The 23,076-nt window shown below is 32.5% G+C and overlaps 1 protein-coding gene across 1 annotated transcript in view; it reads right to left on the reverse strand.

Moving 5' to 3' along the window:
- The window catches only part of LOC134719423 (leucine-rich repeat-containing protein 15-like), a 38,166-nt gene extending 15,513 nt beyond the window's left edge, over positions 1–22,653 (reverse strand). The window contains exons 1-7 of the mRNA XM_063582423.1: positions 22,591–22,653; positions 20,634–20,705; positions 13,465–13,536; positions 11,821–11,892; positions 10,553–10,624; positions 9,068–9,139; positions 5,787–5,858 (exon numbers count right to left, since the gene is read on the reverse strand). Coding sequence (XP_063438493.1) covers positions 5,787–5,858; positions 9,068–9,139; positions 10,553–10,624; positions 11,821–11,892; positions 13,465–13,536; positions 20,634–20,705; positions 22,591–22,610 — 452 coding nt within the window. The 5' untranslated portion in view covers positions 22,611–22,653. The remainder of the gene's footprint in view (positions 1–5,786; positions 5,859–9,067; positions 9,140–10,552; positions 10,625–11,820; positions 11,893–13,464; positions 13,537–20,633; positions 20,706–22,590) is intronic.
- Between the last annotated feature and the right edge of the window lie 423 nt (positions 22,654–23,076).

Below are 23,076 nucleotides of genomic sequence, written 5' to 3' on the forward strand. Positions count from 1 at the left end.
TTCACCATAAAACTAAAGAAATTGCAAATCCAGTCAGTATTAACTTATTGCATTCTGAACTTTGCACAACGTAGATGTTATTGTTGAGGTTTTATTTAAGGAATACTGTAATATTTTTTCTGTCTATGAAAAAAATACATAAAAAATATGGTGCACACTCAATAACGCGCGTAGCGGGTTATTTAACAATGTGCACCACATTTGTTTGTTATTTCGAATATACAAAAACAATATTCAAGTCATTTCTTATTATTTAATTCAAAATTCAATTTTAAACCGTAAAAAAACCTGAAAAATGTTGATGACGTCACGGTCACTAAATTATGTATATGGGCTCATAACAAAATAACGTCAGCCATTCAGAAGACGCGTCACATCCAAAATCAAATTATTTGTAAAATGTTAATCTATCTTGACATATTTAGAGTACAACCATTCTGTCAGCCTTATTTGGTGATATATACAGTTTAAAGTATTTGCCTAACTGACACAACACTATTTCCTCTTTTTTAAATAATAGAGATGTATGTAAGTGGATGATTTAAACAAACATTGACAAGTTTTAATTTGCGTTTACATGAATATACATCTGAAAATTTATAAAAGAACACAAATCAAGAGGATCGATTTTGCCTCGTTCGAAATCAAAGGTGCATGGGATTACTTGATATATATTTCAACTAAGCTTCGAAATTTCAACTGTTCTTATTATGGAACGAAAATTTTGAACTGTTAATTACTTAAAAATTTAAATGGCCAACATAAAAAAATGGTACTGTTTTATTATCAGATTCTTAAAGTAATTATCAAAGGTACCAGGATAATAATTTAGTACGCCAGACGCGCTTTTTGTCTGCATAAGACTCAACAGTGACGCCCAGAACAAAATAGTTATAAAGTCAAACATGTATTTCAGCTAAGGTAATCTATTCCTGGAATAAGAAAATCCTTAGTTTTTCGAGAAAAAAACAAAGTTTTGTTACAGGATAGTTATAAAAATTACCATATAATTGATATTCATGTCAACAACGGAGTGCTGACTACAAGGCTGGTTAAGGTCATGCAGACATGCGATCAAACTCATGTGAATAAATCGTTTCCCAAGAAGATATACATGTACATCTGTTTGATTGTTTTCCTGCTAGGCTGACGTAAACCTAATGTTTTCTATACTCATTTGTATTTTTTTTAAAAACATAGTCTACATCTGTATTTATCATTTAGCTCGCGAGATATACGAACTAGCTATCTAGGAAGTAGTTTTAACATTGGTTCCGGTAAAATGTAATTGCAAGTGGTAAACGTTATGTTTTGTAATATGCATGTACGTGTTGACTGTTTACTATCTTCGAAGCTTGTTTATTGACCTCAAGGTCTGTTAATATTACTGTTGAATTATTGCAGCACTATCTATGACACTTACCTAGCCATCCTTTTAATGAAAGAAAAATTAATACATTGTATCATATCCAACAAACAAGGGTAAGTGGTTGACACCGAAATATAGAACTCAGATCGAAATCATTTCGACTCATTTGTCAATTTGTTCGAGGTATTTACACATGTTTTTGCTATTTCGAGATTATCTTTATCTATAACAGTGTCCATACAGACAAACAAATAAGTCGTTAGGTTTAATATGCTGGCGATATACAGCAATATATGTTGTTAACACGTTTAAAAATGATATCGGATATGTTCCTGACGTCGTAACTACAATCCCCTTCCCTTTCATGAATTTGACCTACCGAATTAGACTATTTACCGGATTTGTAATCACATAAGCAACACGACGGGTGCCGCATGTGGAGCAGGATCTGCTTACCCTTCCGGAGCACCTGAGATCACCCCTAGTTTTTGGTGGGGTTCGTGTTGTTTATTCTTTAGTTTTCTATGTTGTGTCATGTGTACTATTGTTTTTCTGTTTGTCTTTTTCATTTTTAGCCATGGCGTTGTCAGTTTGTTTTAGATTTATGAGTTTGACTGTCCCTTTGGTATCTTTCGTCCCTCTTTTATTACCACTGGGTCGATGTCTCTGCTAGTGGACATTTTGTCCCCGAGGACATCATCCGCCCGGTAGCAAAACTACAATTGCATGAACTTACGAAGAACTAACAGGAAACTGGCTCGGACGTCGCCCAGTATAAAAAGGTCCGAAACAGACGTCACCATGGACACGGTGTCGTCTGATACGGCAGGTGTCCTCTCATCACCAGACATGTCAAATATCTCAAACACGACTCATTCAGATCATCGTCCTAGTGACAACAGCAACATTACACATATATAGCCATGTTCAGTTCTCCTTAAAGATATTTTGGTTTTTGATGACACAGTACAACACTGTTGCATTTCAAAATGTGAGACCAAAGGCTGCAAAACTTGTGCTTTTTTAATTACAGATGCTGAATTCACTAGCAATTTGACCAAGAAGTCATATTTTACCAGAAGTTACGATGATCTGAATTGTAAATCGATAAATGTCGTCTACGGATTAGAGTGCAATCTTTGCGGATTGGTATACGTCGGTGAAACGAAAGGAAGGCTAAACAAACGGATGTGCGGTCATAGATCAGACATTAACCTCAATGCTAACGACATTCTATACCAGCATTTCAATCAGCCCGATCATTCCATCGTTTCTATGACAGTTCGCATTATCGAAAAGATATACCATAGCTCTAACAATCCTAATCTTTCAACGACTCTCCGTAGACAAAAAGAAGACTACTGGATTAGACAATTGGGAACTGCAACACCGTATGGCTGCAATGACAAAATTGATGGTATAGGTATTCTATCTAGTCCTTCGTGTACCTCGGTGAATGTGATGAATATTTTCAACTCGACTCCTCGACGTAGACGCAGTCATGGTCATCGGCATTATACATCACCCTCTCTGCATGATGTCTCTATTAATGACTTGCTGCCATTCATACAAAAACCGTTAGGTATTCATCACATTCGTACGAAACTTTATTCATTACCCCTTTCAAAACTTCATTCTCTGTTCAATTTATGTTTGGAATCCACTGTTACAAACCCTCATTCAAACCATTACAAACTTCAAGCTATAATTTCGGATATTGCAAGTCACAGACTTTTCAAGCCAGTTCGCATTGGAAAAGATGAAAAAGAGAAAAGATCTTTTCTAAATCTTTCCTTTGCCAACAAAGGTCTCGATGGCGTCAAACTTGGCAATATCCTTCATCATAAATTAGTTCAATCGAAAATACCTCCTTATTTTAAAGACCAGTCTGTACCGATAATTTCTTATTCCTATACCAAACCTATTGCAACTAAAATTTTCAATTACAAACGCGTTTTGCAGGATCTCGATATTGACGACTTCAAGTCTAAACCTCCTGATTGCACTTCTGCTAGTTTTCAATTCACATATAATCCTGCTGGTCACGTTATTACCGGTGACCTTAAAATTGTTAATAACACTTCTCTACGAAACGTGTTATCGAAAGGTCCGAAATATCGTGAGCCAAAATCCATCAATTGGAAATACAACTTGAAAATTTTGATGGATTCAGTCGAGGATTATGCCAGGAAATGGGCTAAGTGCGAGAAGGAAGACGTAGACACTCTATCCGAATGGATAAAGGCAGTGAGGTCCTTAATACAAATCAGAATTAGGAACCTGAATGGGTCCATCAATGCCCATGCTACGTCAATCTTTAAAGACCCAAATGTTGCTAAACACCTATCCGACCTCCATGATAAATATGTTGTTGTCCCCGCAGACAAAGCCCCAAATAACATCGTTTTTGTCTGTAAAAGTCATTACATTAAGTGCTTGATAAACGAATTAGGTATAGACAATTCACTTGGAAACTCAACATATACCCTCACGACACTTACCAAAGAGGAAATCCTGGATAATCATAGGTCTGTTCTTTGTTCCTTTGGTATTTCAACCAAAGATGAAGAACTGGATCTTCCATCACTGTATTGGATATCTAAACTACATAAGTGTCCTTACAAACAGCGGTATATTGCTGGGTCTTCCAAGTGCTCCACAAAACCTCTTTCTAAATTATTAACATCCATTTTATCAGCAATCAAAGACGGGCTTCAAAGTTATTGTGAGACTGCCTATTCTAGAGGTGGCGTGAATCAGATGTGGATACTTAAAAATTCCAAAGATCTTTTAGAGTACATACAATCTAACTCTCTTTCATCTTGTAACAGTATAAAAACATTTGACTTCTCTACTCTTTACACAAGTATTCCACATTCCAAACTTAAAGACAAATTAAAAGAGTTGGTATTACTTTGCTTTATAAAAAAGAATGGCCAACGTAGATACAAGTATCTTGTCTTAGGGAGGGATAAATCCTACTTTGTAAAGAATCACTCTGATTCAAACAAAAAATTATCTGAAACCGATATTATCAAGATGCTTGATTTCTTGATTGACAACATATTTGTTACGTTCGGAGGACATGTTTTTCAACAGACTGTCGGCATCCCAATGGGAACAAACTGTGCCCCTCTACTTGCTGACTTGTTTCTTTATTATTATGAGGCTGACGTCATGCAGGAACTTCTTAGGAAGAAAGATAAGAAGTTAGCAATATCCTTTAACTCTACTTTCCGCTATATAGATGACGTTCTTTCACTAAACAATTCAAAATTTGGTGACTATGTGGAACGCATCTATCCCATCGAATTGGAGATAAAGGATACTACAGATACAGTTAAGTCAGCTTCATATCTTGACTTACATCTAGAAATTGACAATGAGGGTCGGTTAAAGACAAAACTTTACGACAAAAGAGAGATGATTTCAGCTTTCCAATTGTGAACTTTCCATTTCTAAGTAGCAACATTCCAGCAGCACCTGCATACGGGGTATATATCTCTCAATTGATACGATATTCCCGTGCTTGCATTTCCTATCATGATTTTCTTGATAGAGGGTTACTGGTCACAAGGAAGCTATTAAATCAAGAGTTCCAGATGGTGAAGTTGAAATCATTCCTTCGTAAATTTTACGGACGCCATCACGAGTTGGTTGACCGTTATGGAATAACCATTTCACAAATGATATCGGATATGTTCCTGACGTCGTAACTACAATCCCCTTCCCTTTCATGAATTTGACCTACCGAATTAGACTATTTACCGGATTTGTAATCACATAAGCAACACGACGGGTGCCGCATGTGGAGCAGGATCTGCTTACCCTTCCGGAGCACTTGAGATCACCCCTTGTTTTTGGTGGGGTTCGTGTTGTTTATTCTTTAGTTTTCTATGTTGTGTCTTTAGTTTTCTATGTTGTGTCATGTGTACTATTGTTTTTCTGTTTTTCTGTTTGTCTTTTTTTCATTTTTAGCCATGGCGTTGTCAGTTTGTTTTCGATTTATGAGTTTGACTGTCCCTTTGGTATCTTTCGTCCCTCTCTTAAAAAGGACTTTTGCCTCTATCATTCAAATTAACAAGGTGTTGTTGTAAATTGATAGTATTCAGATGACTGAATTTATAAACAGATAAAAAGAAAGATCAGTGTCCTTCTTTTTGAGATATGATCAATTGAAATGTGGGGGGAAGTGATATTTTCTTGACTTTGTAGATATTTAACATTTGCTCCTTTTATTTTACTTGTTGTGCTTTATTGCTTTGCTGTATTCGCTCCTCAAATATGCTTTTATGTCTTCTACCACCACGAAAGGGTCATTAACTATATAATGCATATTTGGTGATGTACAATTGGTACTGGTAACAGTATTAAATGTTAGTTTTACTGATGTAAAATATGATATAAAAAAACTCACAATACTTGTAGGGATGTCAAATTCCTAAATGTTGTCGGTTGTATATATTCAATAAGGTTCACGCTGAGATCTCTGAAATAAATGATACGTTATATAGTTTTTTTTTTCTTTTGAATCAAACATACAAATATATCGTACTGCATAAAAAAACATAAAACCTTTTGAATGATATTGAAAATCGGGGAATGCCTTATTATGACACCACCCGAATTCAGAGCAGAAACAGCATTATACAACCAATGGGCTAGATACATTTAATCCCTCACAAGGCGCTGAGCTTCATCTGGTTCCTAATCAATAATTTATACTAGTTCAATGAAATAGGCAACGCAATTAGATGATTTGTTTTGCTATAGTTCAACAAGTTACCCAGTAGAGTTCAAACCACTAGAAAGATCAATTTTTCCGAAAGGTTTCAACAGTCAAATTATCAGTGTAAGTATGATATATATGTGAGTTTGACACGGACTTGAATGACCGGTGACTGATCGATAACTTCTGACATATCTCTACAATAGTAATGCAAAAGGCTGCAAGTATTGTAGGTAGGTCATATGTGTACTTTTAAACATATAAGACCATGGTAAACAATGCGTCTAGAAAGAAAAGTATTTGTTGATATTTATCAGATAAGTTGCATAAGCAGTATTAGTTTTATGTTTGTAGATTTGAATTGGTTTATCTTTATTATACTACTTATCAAACACAGTAATACATCAGAGAGACAAGCCAGCATAGTTTACACTTGGAGGTGAGGTCCCCTTGCTCACACGCTTTCCAAATGCTGAAGATGGTATTAAAATAATGACAATGTTTATTTTGATATGAGTTTGTTGCCTTAACATCTCTTTTGAAAGTCTGTATGTGGTCAAGTTCATGAGAAGTTATTGAATTATGAAACTTTATATAAAGAACTGTGAACATGTATCTTGAAATGCTTAGTATTGTTGTAAATTAATTAAGGAATAATATTTAATAAAATTGTTGAAGATATGTTTTGTTTTGAGTATTGGGAATACTGTTCCTTAAGGGAAAACCTTGCTAGTGGTGTTATTTGAGATTGCAGATATGCTATATGGACTATAAAGTTATATGCCAATAACTTAAAATTGGATATAAAGATAATATCAATCACTGAGAATATGTGTATAACCTCATTGGTTGATATCTTTGGCGGAAGTACATGTGATATATCCTCATTCTTTCAATATCCAAGTGGTGGTTGTTTAAGGGGTATGTTTGGTCGGGCAATTCATATTGTCTGTTTGGGTTGATGATGTTCCTACCCACTACCACCCATAAGTATCAAAATGTGGATATGTTTTATATTAATATTTTAATATTGGTATTACTTGTATGCATTTTGGATTGATGAGCACGAGACAATATTAGCAAAACATTAGGATTACCATGGGATCATGTTGAATAAACAAACTTTCGCTATATCAAGGGAAAGGTCAATTAGGGCAAGTGTATTTGTCTATTTGTGCTTGCTATTTCATTACAATGAAAAAAATAAGATTATATATCTCAGAAGACAATAATGTTGCTTCATTTTATGACTTCCAGAGTAGTTATATAATAAACAAAAAGTAAAATCACCAAAATACTGAACTCAGAGTAGAACCAAATCAGAAAGTCAATAATCACATGGCAAAATCAAATGACAAAAGACATCAAAAAGGAATTCACAAGAACTGTCATATTCCTGACTTGGTACATGCATTTTCACCAGTAGAAAATGGTGGATTAAACCTGGTTTTAAAGCGCTAAAACTCTCAGTCTCATTATATCCAGTGAGCTCTTGTGCATTGCATGGTGCATAGAAGTCCACAATTTAGTTTCTGAAACGTATATGTACTATCTTCTATTCGGTTCTTTCCTCTAGGGTTGTTAATGCTCATAACTTAGCATTAACTGGATGCAAGATAATATCAATCACTGAGGATATATGTAAATCCTACAATCGATTTTTATTGTTGACGACAAATTATAAATTGTTTACTGTGTATCTATTAAATCGCATCTGATACGAGAAATGACACCACATACACTCTATATCAATAATGTTTTACGCAATTATTCTGATTGCCAACCTAAATTATCATTTTTTTTTTATATCATTCAGGCACAAAGTCATGTCCAGCTTTGAAAAAGTTACTCACGACATACCCCATCCCCGGTATATTAAACAACAGTGAATATAATATCATAACCTTAATAATCATGATAATGAAAACAAATAATTGCAAATTGACAATTCAAGTTTTTAAAGCCTCGGTCACACCTTAGCGGAAAGCTTGAACGGACGCCATACGGATAACTTTTTTTCAATCCGTTCATGTACGTCGGACATCTGTTCTTATACGTTAGTCGTTCGTCCATATCTGTTGCATGTACGTTAGACGTCTGTTCTTATCCTTTAGACGTCCGTTCATATCCGTTGCATGTCTGTTAAGCATACGTTTTATACGTTGATGTCTGTTCTATCCGGTGGGACATTTTCAAAACTTTGAACTGACGTCCAACGGACTTCTACCGGACGTTTAGCGGATGATTAACGGATCTGAAACGGATAAATGCCAATTGAAAGTTTTGCGTCAGAAATGCCAATTGAAAATTTCGCGTCAGAAATGCCAATTATTGGTTTTTCATATTTCTTAAGGTTCATGAATTCTTATTATTCATAATCGATCTTAGAGTAAGGGCACGTCGTTACAATCAAGCAGCTCTTTTCCAGACCATACACTGCCATTTTGCGGCATTCTGAAGAACAAACCAAAACCTGTAACGCAGAAACATTTTGAATAATTATGCGATTTACATGTATTATTATTGTCTCCTTTAATTTGTTCGTAGATCTTGTTCATCCGTTTTGTCCGGTGCGCTTCCGTAAGGTGTCCGTTTTATTCGGTACTCGTCCGTTGGATGTACGTTCGATATCCGTTCTGTCCGGTACGTTTCCGTTGCTCGTACGTTGCATATCCGATTAGTGTCCGTTATGCATTTGTTACACGTCCGTTTTATTCGGTCAGTACTACAACGGACTCCCAACGTATAGCAATTTTTTCAACGGACATCTTTTATTTTCATCCGTTAGGCGTCCGTTCGTGCTATCCGATAAGGTGTGACCGAAGCTTTAGATATTTCAATACGTTATCGACTGTTAATGTGAACGATAAAAGCAGCATGACATTAGATAAGGTATGATGCATTTAATACCCTCGAAACTTTGTTTGGATAAGGTCATCATAAATGAACATAAAAACAAATGTACTTACATGGTTTTCAGCTGTTTACAATCTTCAAATGTTTTTTCCTCGATTATCGTAATCTGATTGACGTGGAGGTGGCTTACATTAAAAGAAAATATTCAATGATAACGCCGATCAATTACAGATTTCATTAGACATTCAAAAGTGTGATGGAATAGGGGCATTACGGCCTGGTTTTGACCCAAGAAAATAAAGTGTTTGATAACTATTTCAAATTGGCATACAATGTTTTGAAATGAAAAGGGTCAAGACATATATATAATTGAAAAACATCAAGATGTTTATCTGATGACGTCACAATCACGTCATATGATGCACTGTTTTCACAAAATCAATGAAAACTACAGCATATGATTATGCAGTTTTCTCTTTTTATTTCTATCGTGAAAACATCAAAATAATGTACGTAATAGAAGCTTTGTTATAACTAATGACATGCTCACACCAAATATAATGGTGTTTCTGAGGTGTGCACATGTTTTCAATTTAACATAAACTTGAAATCTGATGAACAACGAGGAAATTCACAGAATTTAAGAAAATCTACAAATACAGTCATAATTTTTTGACTTGGTAACTTGTTCAATGAGAAATTTGTTTAGTTTTTTTTTAACACCTTGTACCTTAGTCATGTTTTCAGTAATTTAAGAATCTGTATAATAACTTTTAAATTTGCAGTATTTTTTTGACAAAATGAGGGCGATATCGCCCCTACTCCATCAACAGTTCTGAAATGTTGGTTTCTCAGATGACAACGGTTATGTTCAATCACAATGTATAATACTACATACCAAACACTCAAAGTCTATAATTTAAAACACTTGCTCAAAATAAGTAATATAAGTATACCATTCCGGTATTCTTTCGATGTGCCAGTCAAATGAGCACCTAGTCATAATAAGTTTTATGAAAGTAGGGCATTATACGATATGCTGCAATTGCCCACAGAGCTATACATTTTAAACCGTGAGTATTTGTATGTACAGATGGTCAGATCATTTAAGACGCGCAATAATGGAAATGGGTATTAGTTGAGTAATAATAAACGGACTGTTGTTAACACCAAGACAAATGAAGTAAGTTGTACAAAGTTGTGTGTTCTAAAGTCTCATATGTGGCAATATTTAAACATATTAAACGCGTATTAAAGTTTGAGCATACTATTGGTACCAAACTGATGAAGATTTTCAAAAGTATTTATGTAAATAAATAAACTTATCATAGATACAAAAATAAGATTTTTTTATTTACGCCAGACGCGCATTGCGTATACAAAAGACTGATCAGTGATGCTTGATTAAGAAAAAAAATAAAAAAGCCAAATGACAAAGTTAACTCTCATTCCTATTATGAACTCAAATTCTAATACTTAGAGTTACTGAAAGTGTGCCCTCAGGTAAAGGTTAATTTGACGTGTATATATGTAGAACTAGTGTACTACAAAGTTTACTATTATATTAAATGTAAAGCAAAATACAATAATTAACTTACAGTCCTTCCAACAACGGCGCTGCTTTACAAATCTGAACAGCAATGTATGTTATTTGGTTGAGAGCGAGGTGTCTTTTAAAAAATAAATAAACTAGTTCCGTAAAGCAATATAAAAATATGTATATTCGCGTTCTGTACAACTAATCCAAGTCAATTTACTTCTGGAGGTATTCTAAGATATTGCAGAAATTTATTATAAAGTTATTGTGTTTATGTTGTTGTTGACAATTTAACGTATATTCGTAACATATTTCGTATAACCCACTATTTTTACAGTTTGTGTTTGACATGAATAACACTTATAAGACAAGCGAACTATATAATTTGATAGGAATGACTAAATATGTACATGTATATTCACATTATATATAAAACATGTATTTAATTTAAATTTTTATGGCACGTCCGTTGCTTGAAATTTTAAAGCAATATGATGAATAGATCAAATAAATGTATCGCTAAAACAGATAACAACAGACTGTTATTGTTGATATTACTTTTTCGCTGATTTGACACTATCTATGTTATTTATTAGATTTGTTAATATGTAAATTAAATACACATTTGTGTTAACAATCATATGCAGATCTTATCTAGAACATCCAAAAAAATATATAAGGTAGAGATCACGAAATAGTAAATGCCGTCTGTTTAAGCTAATTCGAGATTATCACTACCTATCATATATTTATAAAGACACACATTTCCTCTAATGGCAATCATTTCTATAAAGAATCAATTTAAGATTTCGTTATTTTTTTTTTAAATTGTAGATCTCGTCTTATTGTTTAAAGATTTCTCTTTTTCTTCGCAAAACTAATATGTTAGTTAAATCGTTTTTGAAGATGAGTGACAAATTTAATTATTTATATAAATGATTTATTTGCAGACAATATATGCTTTTAAATTCTCCGTAGACGAGGCATCCGATTTAACGACCTCATTTTGAACGAGCTCCGACGGGCAGACTGTTTCACAACTTGAGCAATGATTTACTTGTGTTCCTGAAATTTCTGATATGACAAGCAACATGTGATATAAGTTGGTTTTACATTTTTTTTTCACATCAAATATAGGCAAACTAAAATTTGTAAAATGTCAATCTGTCCATATTTGTCTCTTTCAAATCACAAATTGAAAAAAAAGGATTAATAAAACCAGTGTTTGAAAAAAGAAAAGATAATAAAACTAGTATTGAAAATAAAACCCCTTCTATATGCGGCATAAATTTTAAAAAGTAATAACATAATAAATATATCCCAACTTACAGTAGACGCAAGTTTGTCATGTTGATAAACGTGTAACTCTCTATTGACTGTATCTTGTTGACAAACAAATTTCTAAAAAAGATAAAACAAACTTGCAAACATGTAACAAAATGCATGCTATGAATATTATGATAAAAAAAAATCAACAGTAGTTTATCTATATTGGAATCTTCTAGCAAATAGACAAGTAAAAAATAATATACGCACTGAAAAAATTGATTAAGCTACACAAGTACATATACTACGTGCTTCATATATGTCGTATGATTGCCAATGAGACAACTATCCACAAGATAAAAGGTTGTCAACTTTACAGATTATCAAAAGAATATTTAAAGTAAATTCATGGCCTATAACATCGACATGTATAGGCGACACTAACATGCTCCGGTACAAATGGTATATATTTCAATGCTGTACTCTGTTCAAACAAAACCATAAACTATTGAACGATTGAATGCATTACCATTGGGAAATGTCTTTTCAAAAGATGTCAAAACTCAAAACGTTAAGTTTTTTAATAGTATAGATATGTGTCATAATTTAAAAACTAATCAAAGTTTTATAATAATCAACTTCAAACGTGCTGATTCCGTGCAATACCTTTATTGAAATCATTGTTACCTTTTTTACTTTGATTGTTTTTTTTTAAAGGAGCAGTAAAACAACTTTTTGGCTTCAAAATATAGCAGATTTACAAAATTGTTTAGATGTAAACTTTTAGTTAGAAGAATGCTTCTTGTACATAAATACGGGCTATTTTTGACAAAACAATGCACATTTATCTGAAAGTAGCACCATTAGATCATGTTAAATTACTGAAATCTTTACAATTCTTGCATTTAAGTAAAATTTTAGACGGTTTCCGTAAAAACCGAAAGTGTCCACATTTGTGTTCATCCTTAATATTGAAAGGTAAGCTGTATTTGATGGATAATACATAACATATATAAAGGTTGTGAATGAACACTGATGCGGCCACTTTCATTTTTGACAAAAACATCTGAAAAGTTACATGTTTTGGCATATTTGGTAGATTTTTCATATTTCAGCTTTTTACATGTTTTAATGACTAAATCAGTTTAAATATTTCACATAAGTTAATTGAATTAAATAAAATAGACACTAAAGTGTTTAAAAAGTTGTCAAAATCTTTTGTCAGATGAACCTGAAAATTGAGGCCAAAATCGGTCCTCACCGTACCCACTCCTTCTGTATTTAAAAGATTGATCACGATTCATCATGCATCAACATATTGCTGACTGAATTTTGATATATTCTAAGAAATATCGTATATCAACATTGCGTGTTATTTTTCAGGAATAAAAAGTGGCCATCATAATATTGAGAATGGTAAGGGAATGATTTTCAAATGTATAATTCTTCAAATACTTCTTTGGTATAAATCAAAAAAGAAAATAAACAGGTTCTGACAATTATCGACGGTGTTGAAAATTTACAAAAACGAATGGTTCTGTGTTGATATTTTAAATGATGGTGTTTTATCTGATTGTTATATTGTCTTCGCTGGCCTGTATTTATTTCATCACAGTATTGTCACATTTGACATTTTCTATTGATTTCTGGTGTTGAAGTCTTAAATATTGCATCAATTTAAATCGGAATAAATAAAACATAACTCACAAATATGCAAGACGTGGAAGATTCATAAAAGAGAAAGCTTTGATTGTTGATACATTATTGTAATGAAGATTTCTGAAAAGAAAATTTAAATAAGTCAATGTTATCAGTCATTGGAACAAAAAGAACAACACATAGCAATAACATATTTTTATGAATAGATGTTACTAACAGGTCAATCTTGAACTTGTTGAAAACTAATAATTAAATACAAAAGTTAACCTACTTTACATAGACATATACACGGACATATATTGATGAAAGTTCTTGAAATATAAAAGGACAGAGGACAGGAGAAAAGGATACGTGTCTCCTGCCATATTAACTCACTCACAAGATAATACTCTATTACAAATCAACGTATACTGCATTTTAACTATTAACATGATTAAGGTAATTAAGAGGTATACACAAAACATGTCAGAATTTTCTAATGCTTTGCCAAAATGACGATTTTACTATACTCTTTTAAAAAAGTATGGATCCTGCGCTTTTTGTCAAGGTCATTCAAATTCGTCAACATTTGCTTATATTGTTCATGAAAAAAATATATTTTCGTTTGTAGATAAAAAGACACAATTTTGAAATAAGGTATACAAAGATAGGTTTATAACACATTTTAGGAAAATAAAAGGAAAAAAAAGCGTCTTCGAACTTGTTTTCTTGCTACATGTACATAAAGGGCTACGCTTTAGCGCATGATACGCCCGTTGCTCTTTTAACTGTTAAATTAATATATTCACCAAAGTTTCACCTAAGTTGCATAAAATCCCCCTTTTTAAGTATAACAATTCTTTACTTAAGAAAACGTAAAATCTAAAATTTATAAAAATGGAAAGGGAGCTTATGTCAATAGATATAAACAATTTATCAAAGTTGCACACAATTTTGTGAAAGTGTTAGTTATTGTCCCAAAATTGGAAAATCCCCCCTTCTTTAAGCAAAAAAAATCATAACACGGAAATGTAAAATCTAAAATTCATAAAAATTGAAAGGGAGCTAACATCAATAGATATAAACAATTCACCAAAGTTTCATGGACATTGGTGAAAACCTTTTTGAGTTATTGTCCGAAGTGTTAAAAATTTCCCTTTTTTTAATGAATAAAGCCCCATAAATCCAAAACTTAAAATCTGAAATTTATAAAAATTGAAAGGGAGCTTACATCAATAGATATAAACAATTCACCAAAGTTTCATGGACATTGGTGAAAGCCTTTTTGAGTTATTGTCCGAAGTGTTGAAAATCCCCACTTTTTATGAATAAAGCCCTATAAATCTAAACTTAAAATCTGAAATTAAAAAAAAACGAAAGGGAGCTAACGTCAATAGATATAAACAATTCACTAACGTTTCATGGAAATTGGTGAAAGTGTTTTTGAGTTATTGTCCGAAGTTTGGCCGACGGACGGACAGACGGACAAACAGACGGACGGACAGACGGACGGACAACGGTATATCATAATATGTCCCGTCTTAAAGACAACGGGCGTATAAAAATGAAAATGTTCCAATATGTCAAGTATTCATTTTATACTGAAAGAGTATTATCCCCTTGAATGGTTTATTTAAAAAAATAATTAAAAAAACACAAATGCTTGGTATTTGTTAAAATATTTTCGATTATGCAATGAATTACCGAGTTTTCTTTAACTTACTTATCTTTTTCAAAATTTGCAGAATTGGGCAAATATATAGACCATATTTATACTGTGATTGTACAATTCAATTCAAGATGGCGGTATACATATGAACTACCTTAAATAAGTTTTCATCGGATATGGTTTAATATTGTCACAACTCAAAATTTTGAGGAAAATCACAATATTTAAACAATAGTTTATTGAAATTTGCCTGTAGTAACTTATTTTACATAATAATAATAAAAAAGAACAAAAAAACTGATGTGTTTTCCTTTAGACTTCTGCCTGAATATCTATGTACATGTGTTCTGCGTGATTTGAAGGCTATGATAAAAGGCGGCAATTAACATGACTGCAAAAAGAGAACTAGGAACTTCATGACGTTTTACTTACATCAGATAGTATATTACAGATAATGTATTAACTTCCGTTATCTATTACACCAGATGTTCCTCAATATTACAGTTGGTTTTAATATTTTAGTCTTATGTGCTAGACTACAGTATGCGGTATGGGCTTTGCTCATTGTTGAAGGCCGTACGGTGACATATAGTTGTTAATGTTTGTGTCATTTTGGTCTTTTGTGGATAGTTGTCTCTTGAGCAATCATACCACATCTTCTTTTGTATATGCTTATACAACACGACATGTTCGAAACCTCAAAATGAAACAAAACATATAAAGTGCATTGCATATTACTTACGGAGCACTAGAGATTACCCCTAGTTTTTGATTGGGTTCGCGTTGCTTATTCTTAAGTGTTCTATGTTATGTTATGTGTACTATTGTTTGTCTGCTTTTTAAGGCATTAGGTTGTCAGTTTATTTTCGATTTGAATTATCAGTTTGACTGTCCCTCTGGTATTTTTCCTCCCACTTTTATCATCTGAGAAACTGTTTTATTAACTATGTCATCCTACTCTTTTTAGTTTCAATAAATGGAATTACATATTGAAAATCAGTGTACTTATGTCTAACAATCAGTAAAGTAAAAAACGAATTATACAAAAAAAAAACAGTGAAAAGTTAAAAAGTTAAAAAATATTTTAAAAAATTCTAGAAAATACCAAACAGAGACGAAAGATTCTACATACGAAATCTGCATTATATTTTCAATTGCTGATTCGGGAATCGGTGGATTATTATGTCAAAACCTTACAGTACTACATATTGCAACCGAATGTAAACAAATGATTTTAAAAGATATACGAAGAAATCAACATACTACCACGAAAAAGTTAATTGTTAAATACTAAGACTTTGTGTATAAATATTTTTCATTACATTCTCAACACATTCATACTGGTCTTGAAGTATAACATATGTTCAGACGTTATATATGATGTTAGTAACATGTCATTATATTGTTCCATTTTTCTTCGTATTTTATCTTTATTATTATCTGTTTGGCGTGAGTCTATATTTATACATCCCACAATAATTCTGTCAGTGTGCTATGGACAGTTATTGTATTCTTGTCACTCATGTTTGCGAATGTGCCATTTCGTTTTTCGTTGTTGACCAAGTTGTTTTTGTATATAGTGATTAAGGCCGTGTTCACACCAAACGCCGTGTACAGTAAACATGTTTACAATTAGTTTAATGTAATGGACACTGGTTTTACATTAAGTTTGTTCACATCTATACACCTTGTTTAATTACCTGTACACAAGATTTGTTCACACTTGTAAACTATATGTCATTTAAATGATCATAACGTAGAACTGAATTCAAAGTTTTCGGACAATTTTTCTAGCAGTAAGGGAACGACCATTTGACTGCAAAAGGGGGGGGGGGTTGAAATATTCCGATCTCCAATTTGATAAAAAAAAATCTGGTCATACAGATGATAAAAAAATATTCTGAATCAAGAGTTTCCCCATACATTATAGTGTTAAATATTGGAAAAAAAGTATTTGATCACCAGCATCGAAAAATAAACGGAATAAAAACGTACCGCGAAAAAATTTCTGACTCAGATAAAAAAATAACCCTCCCCTTTTTTTAAGTTAAATAGTTGCGACGTAGAAAGCCATGTTTATAAGTTGCCGTAGTTTGAATATACTACAGATGTCTCGATTACGCATTATAAAACGTTAGCTGCTGCAGTGTGCTTACAGCCGACAAAAAGGATTGAGATATTAGTGTTCACTTCATTTGTATCTTTTCTGTTTGTTTCAAATGGTAATTCTTTTCCAAGGAAAATTTGGTAAAGGAATAGGGCAAGGTTTTTCAATAATTTTAAGCGTTATTTAACGGTTCTAAGATACTAAAAACATATCATTTACCTCACACTTTTGTTTAGTCATAAATTTATCCGTGAATCGTTTTTTGAGTAAAGATCAGTGGCGAATATTTCTGTGTCCGTAAAGTCGATTCGGGAAGACCTTATCAAATGAATTAGGCAGCAACTATTTATTTTATTTTTTGGGGGGGGGAAAGGGAAAATGGGGGGGGGGGGGGGGGCGGGCTTTAGATTTTTTTCAGGACATATTTTGGTGACACATCGATATCAATTTTAGCATTATATATAGTGGCAGCCGAGGGGGAAACAAACAAACTGGAAACATTTTTTTTTCCAAAACAAAATCCATAGCCTACCACCCCTACCCCCTGCCTTTATGTTTTATACTCAACTAAAGTAGTCTCCCCCCCCCCCGAAAACCAATTGTTTGCTGCCTTATGGGTTCGGCAGTGATGCTGCTGTAAGTCTTGATCAGGGGTTGATAAAGTACGTTAAAACAAAAATAACAAAAAAAACCTATAAAATTCAGTCAACAATTTTTTTTAAGAACTATACTGATAATTATCAATTTTACTCACAAATAGTTTCCTCCTTAAATATATACACGGTAAAACTAATGTCCTAAATGCCTATTTTTTTGTACACTTAACCTACACAAGGCCTACATTGACTATCGACTGTGTGTAGATAAAACATGATTAAAACTAGATGTAAACATTGAATTTTATCAATGGGAACGCAATTGTGTTTAGTTTACGTGTGAGTTACACTTACACAACACCGAATTTAGATCAATGTGAACACGGCCTAAGATTATAACACAACATTGACTGTTGTACCCAAAACTTTTAAAATATTTATCTATGATATATATTGTTATGTTGTTCAATATACTGAGACACGAGAGGATAAGCTAGCTATACAGCCAGGTTAAATTCACAATGTTCACATACTAAGGAAATACATGCAGCAAGTCAGCTTTCCGTTCGTTAAATGTGTTCGCACTGATTAATCTACCATTTGATACGGTACTGTTCGATTTGAATTTCCCTTCGTCTTTAAATAAGTTTACTCCAATTACGCTACCTCTTTTGGAACGTGCTTAATAATTTCGAAACAAAATAATTGCAGATTTTAACTCGATCATCCTACGCGATATCTTTTTGAATCCATTCTGGAATACGAAATTAAGCAGACACAATTATTTAATATACGCTTGGTTTTTTTTTTGTCTTTATATTTAAATGATAAGGTCTATTCCATTCTGTAGTGCACGAAGTTCTCGCATATCATTTTGAAAGGATATCCAGTTTATGTTTCAATGTTTGATTACTGACTACTTATATATGCTTACAAGTACTGAGCTTACATAAACATTACTTAACAAGGCTTTCTAAAGTCAAGCTTGATGTAAACATGCAATTATAATGTTATACTGTTTACTGTCAAAGTTTCGGTTTCCGAATACTTAAAGCTGCATGTGTTATTGGGCAATGCAGCACACTTTTAAGTTTTGTTTTTCCTTCATTTGTAAGTAAAAACCAGTTAGTTAAGTTTCTGGTTTTATCCTTTTTAGAGTTTTTTTTTCGATTTCTTTCAAAACAGGTTAAACAGGTTAAAGCATATCCGGGTAATGTTTTCGAAGTTTTAGTTGCTAATCTTTGACGTTTTTACAATAACATATCATCTTATTAACGTTTAAACACCATCAAGTGTTATGGTTTTTTTTTATTTCAGATAAAATTGAGAAAAGAGAATTGGTAATGTGCCAAAATGACAACAACCCGACCATAGAGCAGACAACAGCCGAAGGCCACCAATGGGTATGTAATGTATCGAGAAACACCCGCACCCGTAGGCGTCCTTCAGCTGGCTCATTAACTAACAAAGGCGCAACATTGCGAATGGGTTAAACATGTTTATGAGATATCAACCTTTCCCCTATAACACTACTACAACAGTTAACTTGCATGCCAGCTCCAGACCTCAATTTAACTGATTGAAAGATGTCTTCATCATATGAATATCAGGTACAATCCCTCTTGTAATGGGTTTAGTATCAAACTATCATAAAATATATGAGAAAAACATAACCAGTGTCATGCAAACAACTGTTTTTTTCTTTCTTAGATAAATGTGTTTAGTTCCGATGAAAAGACCCTATAAGTGAATCAATGTAAAAGCTTAAAATTCAATCAATAATGACCTGACAACAGTATCGTAACAACATCTCTTCTTAATAAATCTGTTTAAAGGTTTTGTAAGTGTTTGAGCTGAATACTGATTTTTTTTTGCTTTGTAAAGACTATTACCATAAAAGGTTGGATGTGAAATACCTGAACGTATAAGATGTCTGCATATTGAGTTATATTTTTGAATTATTTCCTTCTACGGATGATAAAATTAAGTTAAAGTTTTGACTAGCTTGTGATATCGAAAACCCTGGTGAATTTTTTTTCTGTATTACATACATTTCTCTCGCTAAAATCTAATATGTTGTTACATACACGAGCGAATTGTACAAGTTGATATATAAAAACACTATAAGATGGTGACGAAGGAGCATCACCGTCTAAAAATGGATAATTAACGATAGGAAATGAAAATCATCTAGATCTTTTATATCATAATTTTTTGTATTAAGTTTCTCGTTAATTATATAGATATCAAGATCGAGGAAAGGACAGTGGTCGTTGTTAGTATTAGTTTTATTCAAAGTATATTCGACAGGATATATTTCTTTAGTATACATACTGAAATCGTCATTATTGAGAGCCAATATATCATCAAAATATCTAAAAGTATTATTAAATTTTTATATCAAATGTAGTTTAGATGGTTCTTCGCTAATTTAAGTCATAAATGGTATCGGAAAACAGTACAAAAACAGGTCCGCAATAAGTGGTGCGCAGTTAGTCAACATTAAAATTCCAATAACTTATACGACGATATACGAAATCTTCAAAGCGAACACAAATGTTATCAAGTAAAAATTTAAGCGCATATATAGTATCAAAGCATGTCCAATTGACATAGTTCTTTTGCTTATTGCTACTTGATAATTACCTAAAGGAGTTTGAACATATGTACTATCATTCTGAATTTTTAAAAGCCCAGTTTATTAGGGGTGTGATTTTTTTTAATAAGAAGAGGAGGGAAAGTGGTTTATAGGGTAGACAAATCAAACTTTGAACAGAATCAAAATCACCAATGTATGCATGCAGTGTTTGCTTTTTTAATCAGTCTGATGTTTGAGATTAAAAAAAATAATATATCAGGTACTCACAAAATAAGAAGATTAGGAAGATCCATAAAAGTAAACGGTTCTATTACAGATATTTCATTGTATTCCAGATGTCTGAAAATAGAAGATTGCATATTAAATATGTGAAATATGAAATAACAATATAACACTATAAACTGCTGCAATAATATATTTCTAAATAATCTAAGCATTTTCTAAATATAAAAATATACAAAGTAACTTGAATAACATAAATATCAAGTTGACGTAAATGGCACCATACATCTAACCTACACATTCTAGACGACAGCACATCATATGCAAACAAAACACGTGAGCATCATGCTATTGTATACAATAAAGGACGCAAATACTTGATTTTTCAATAAGCATTGAATCAGTCAGACTGAAATGAACCTGTTTGATCTTTCCGTATTGTTTGATTTATAGTTTATAAACATTGATAAATTAGAAAAATGTTTAATTTTAGTGATGTCAATAATTAGGAATCGAGATGAAAAAAAGTAAACAAATGGAAATTGAATATATCACTTTTTTGTTATTATATTGAATACATACATCTCACCTATGTGATCTACTGAATAAAACATATTTCCGGGCATAGAAAAAGTTTACCACACAATTCAATTATACATAAAAGCAGGACGAAAGATGCAAGAGGGACATTTATACTCAAAGATCGAAATTAAACAGATAACACTATGTCAATAAAAGTAAAAGACAAACAGACAAATAATAAGACTACACACAACACAACATAGAACAAAAATTACTGTGTAACAGGGTAAAACTGGGCGTTATCTCAGCTGCCCCGGGGGAAACGCAGTTTCTGCTCTATATGATAGTACACATCCGATAATATTCTTATTCAATAGGTCACATCGCATATTCACGCCCTTAATTGCAAGCAATAGCATAGTGCTCGCGTTTATTTTTTGTCACTTTTAATGATTTCATATTCTTACGAATTTTGTTTAAATCTTAAATTGACTACATTCACTGGTTAGTAAAAGAGGGTTTCCAACATGTCCAAAAACATCGTTGTGAGATATATTCGACCAGTGGAGTTAATCAGATTTGGACTTTGCAATTTCCAAGCAACAACACTTTGATTGTTCTACTCTGTGGACAGTTCAAATGACAGATCGACTGCTTTTTCTCATTAAACAAAGCTCGTTTAGAAATTAAATCGTACAAATAACATGCATGTATGAGTTTCTTGTTTTGAGAAACGATGATTCAGTGTTGGGCAAAGCCACAACGATTCTATTAGAAAATGCACTGAAGGTGATATAATCAAAATGCTTGACATTTTAATTCACAATGTATGTGTTGAATTTGAGTATTGATATGTCTACAGACAGTCAGTGTTGTAAATTATGCAACTATTCTGTTCGACTTGTTTGTATACTCGTCCGAAGAAGAATTTATTCAGAACATTTTAAAAGACACTCAGAAAAAGCACCTTACAAAAATCTGTAATTCTTCTTGTATCTCATTCATTCAAGTGACGTTATAATTAAGAATACTACGAATATTAAAAAAGATAAACTCAAGGATCGAAAATAAACTGACAACGCCATGGCTAAAATGAAAAAAGACAAACAGACAAACAATAAAATTGAGAATGGAAATGGGGAATGTGTCAAAGAAACAACAACCCGACCAAATAAAAAAACAACAGCATAAGGTCACCAACAGGTCTTCAATGTAACGAGAAATTCCCGCACCCGGAGGGTACACATGTCACAACATAGAAAACTAAAGAAAAAACAACAAAACCAAACCAAAAACCAGGAATGATCTCAGGTGCTCCGGATGGGTGAACAGATTCTGTTCATCTTGTGGCACCCGTCGTATTGCTAATTTGATTATCGAATAATGCTAAAATGGCAATGAAAATAGATAGATGAGTTAATTTTAGAGTAAGAAAATTAGTTAAACAAAGCGAAACATAAAAATAAACGTCGTGACTCACAGATAAAACAAGTTTGTCATATTTACAAACGTATTGCTTTCTATGGACCTTATCTTGTTGTTTGAAAGATCTCTGAAATATAAAACATGTCTGTGTCACTAATACATGGCAGGGTCACAGGTCAAAATATATTTTTGACATACAATAGTTCTACTAACATTTGATATTTGCTTTGCGTCTGCAAAACATCAATGACCTTCACTTAACTTCAAAATCAATATTAGAAGATGTGTAGTAGATTATGACTATCACTGGCAATGGAATAAACCGTTTTGTAAGGATTTTATGACAATAAAACATAATTTGTTGTTGATTGATATCATATGTACATACATAATGTTGCGTACCTAAATATATTAGTATGAAATATCTGAACAAAATGTTTTGTCAGTTTGTGAACAATATCAAAGATTTTCTAAGATATTTTCGATGAAATTTTAATTATTTGATTTATAAATTCGTAAAATGAAATGTTGTTTTATTCCT

Source organism: Mytilus trossulus, chromosome 5 (assembly GCF_036588685.1).
Source record: "Mytilus trossulus isolate FHL-02 chromosome 5, PNRI_Mtr1.1.1.hap1, whole genome shotgun sequence".
Taxonomy (NCBI): Eukaryota; Metazoa; Mollusca; class Bivalvia; order Mytilida; family Mytilidae; genus Mytilus; species Mytilus trossulus.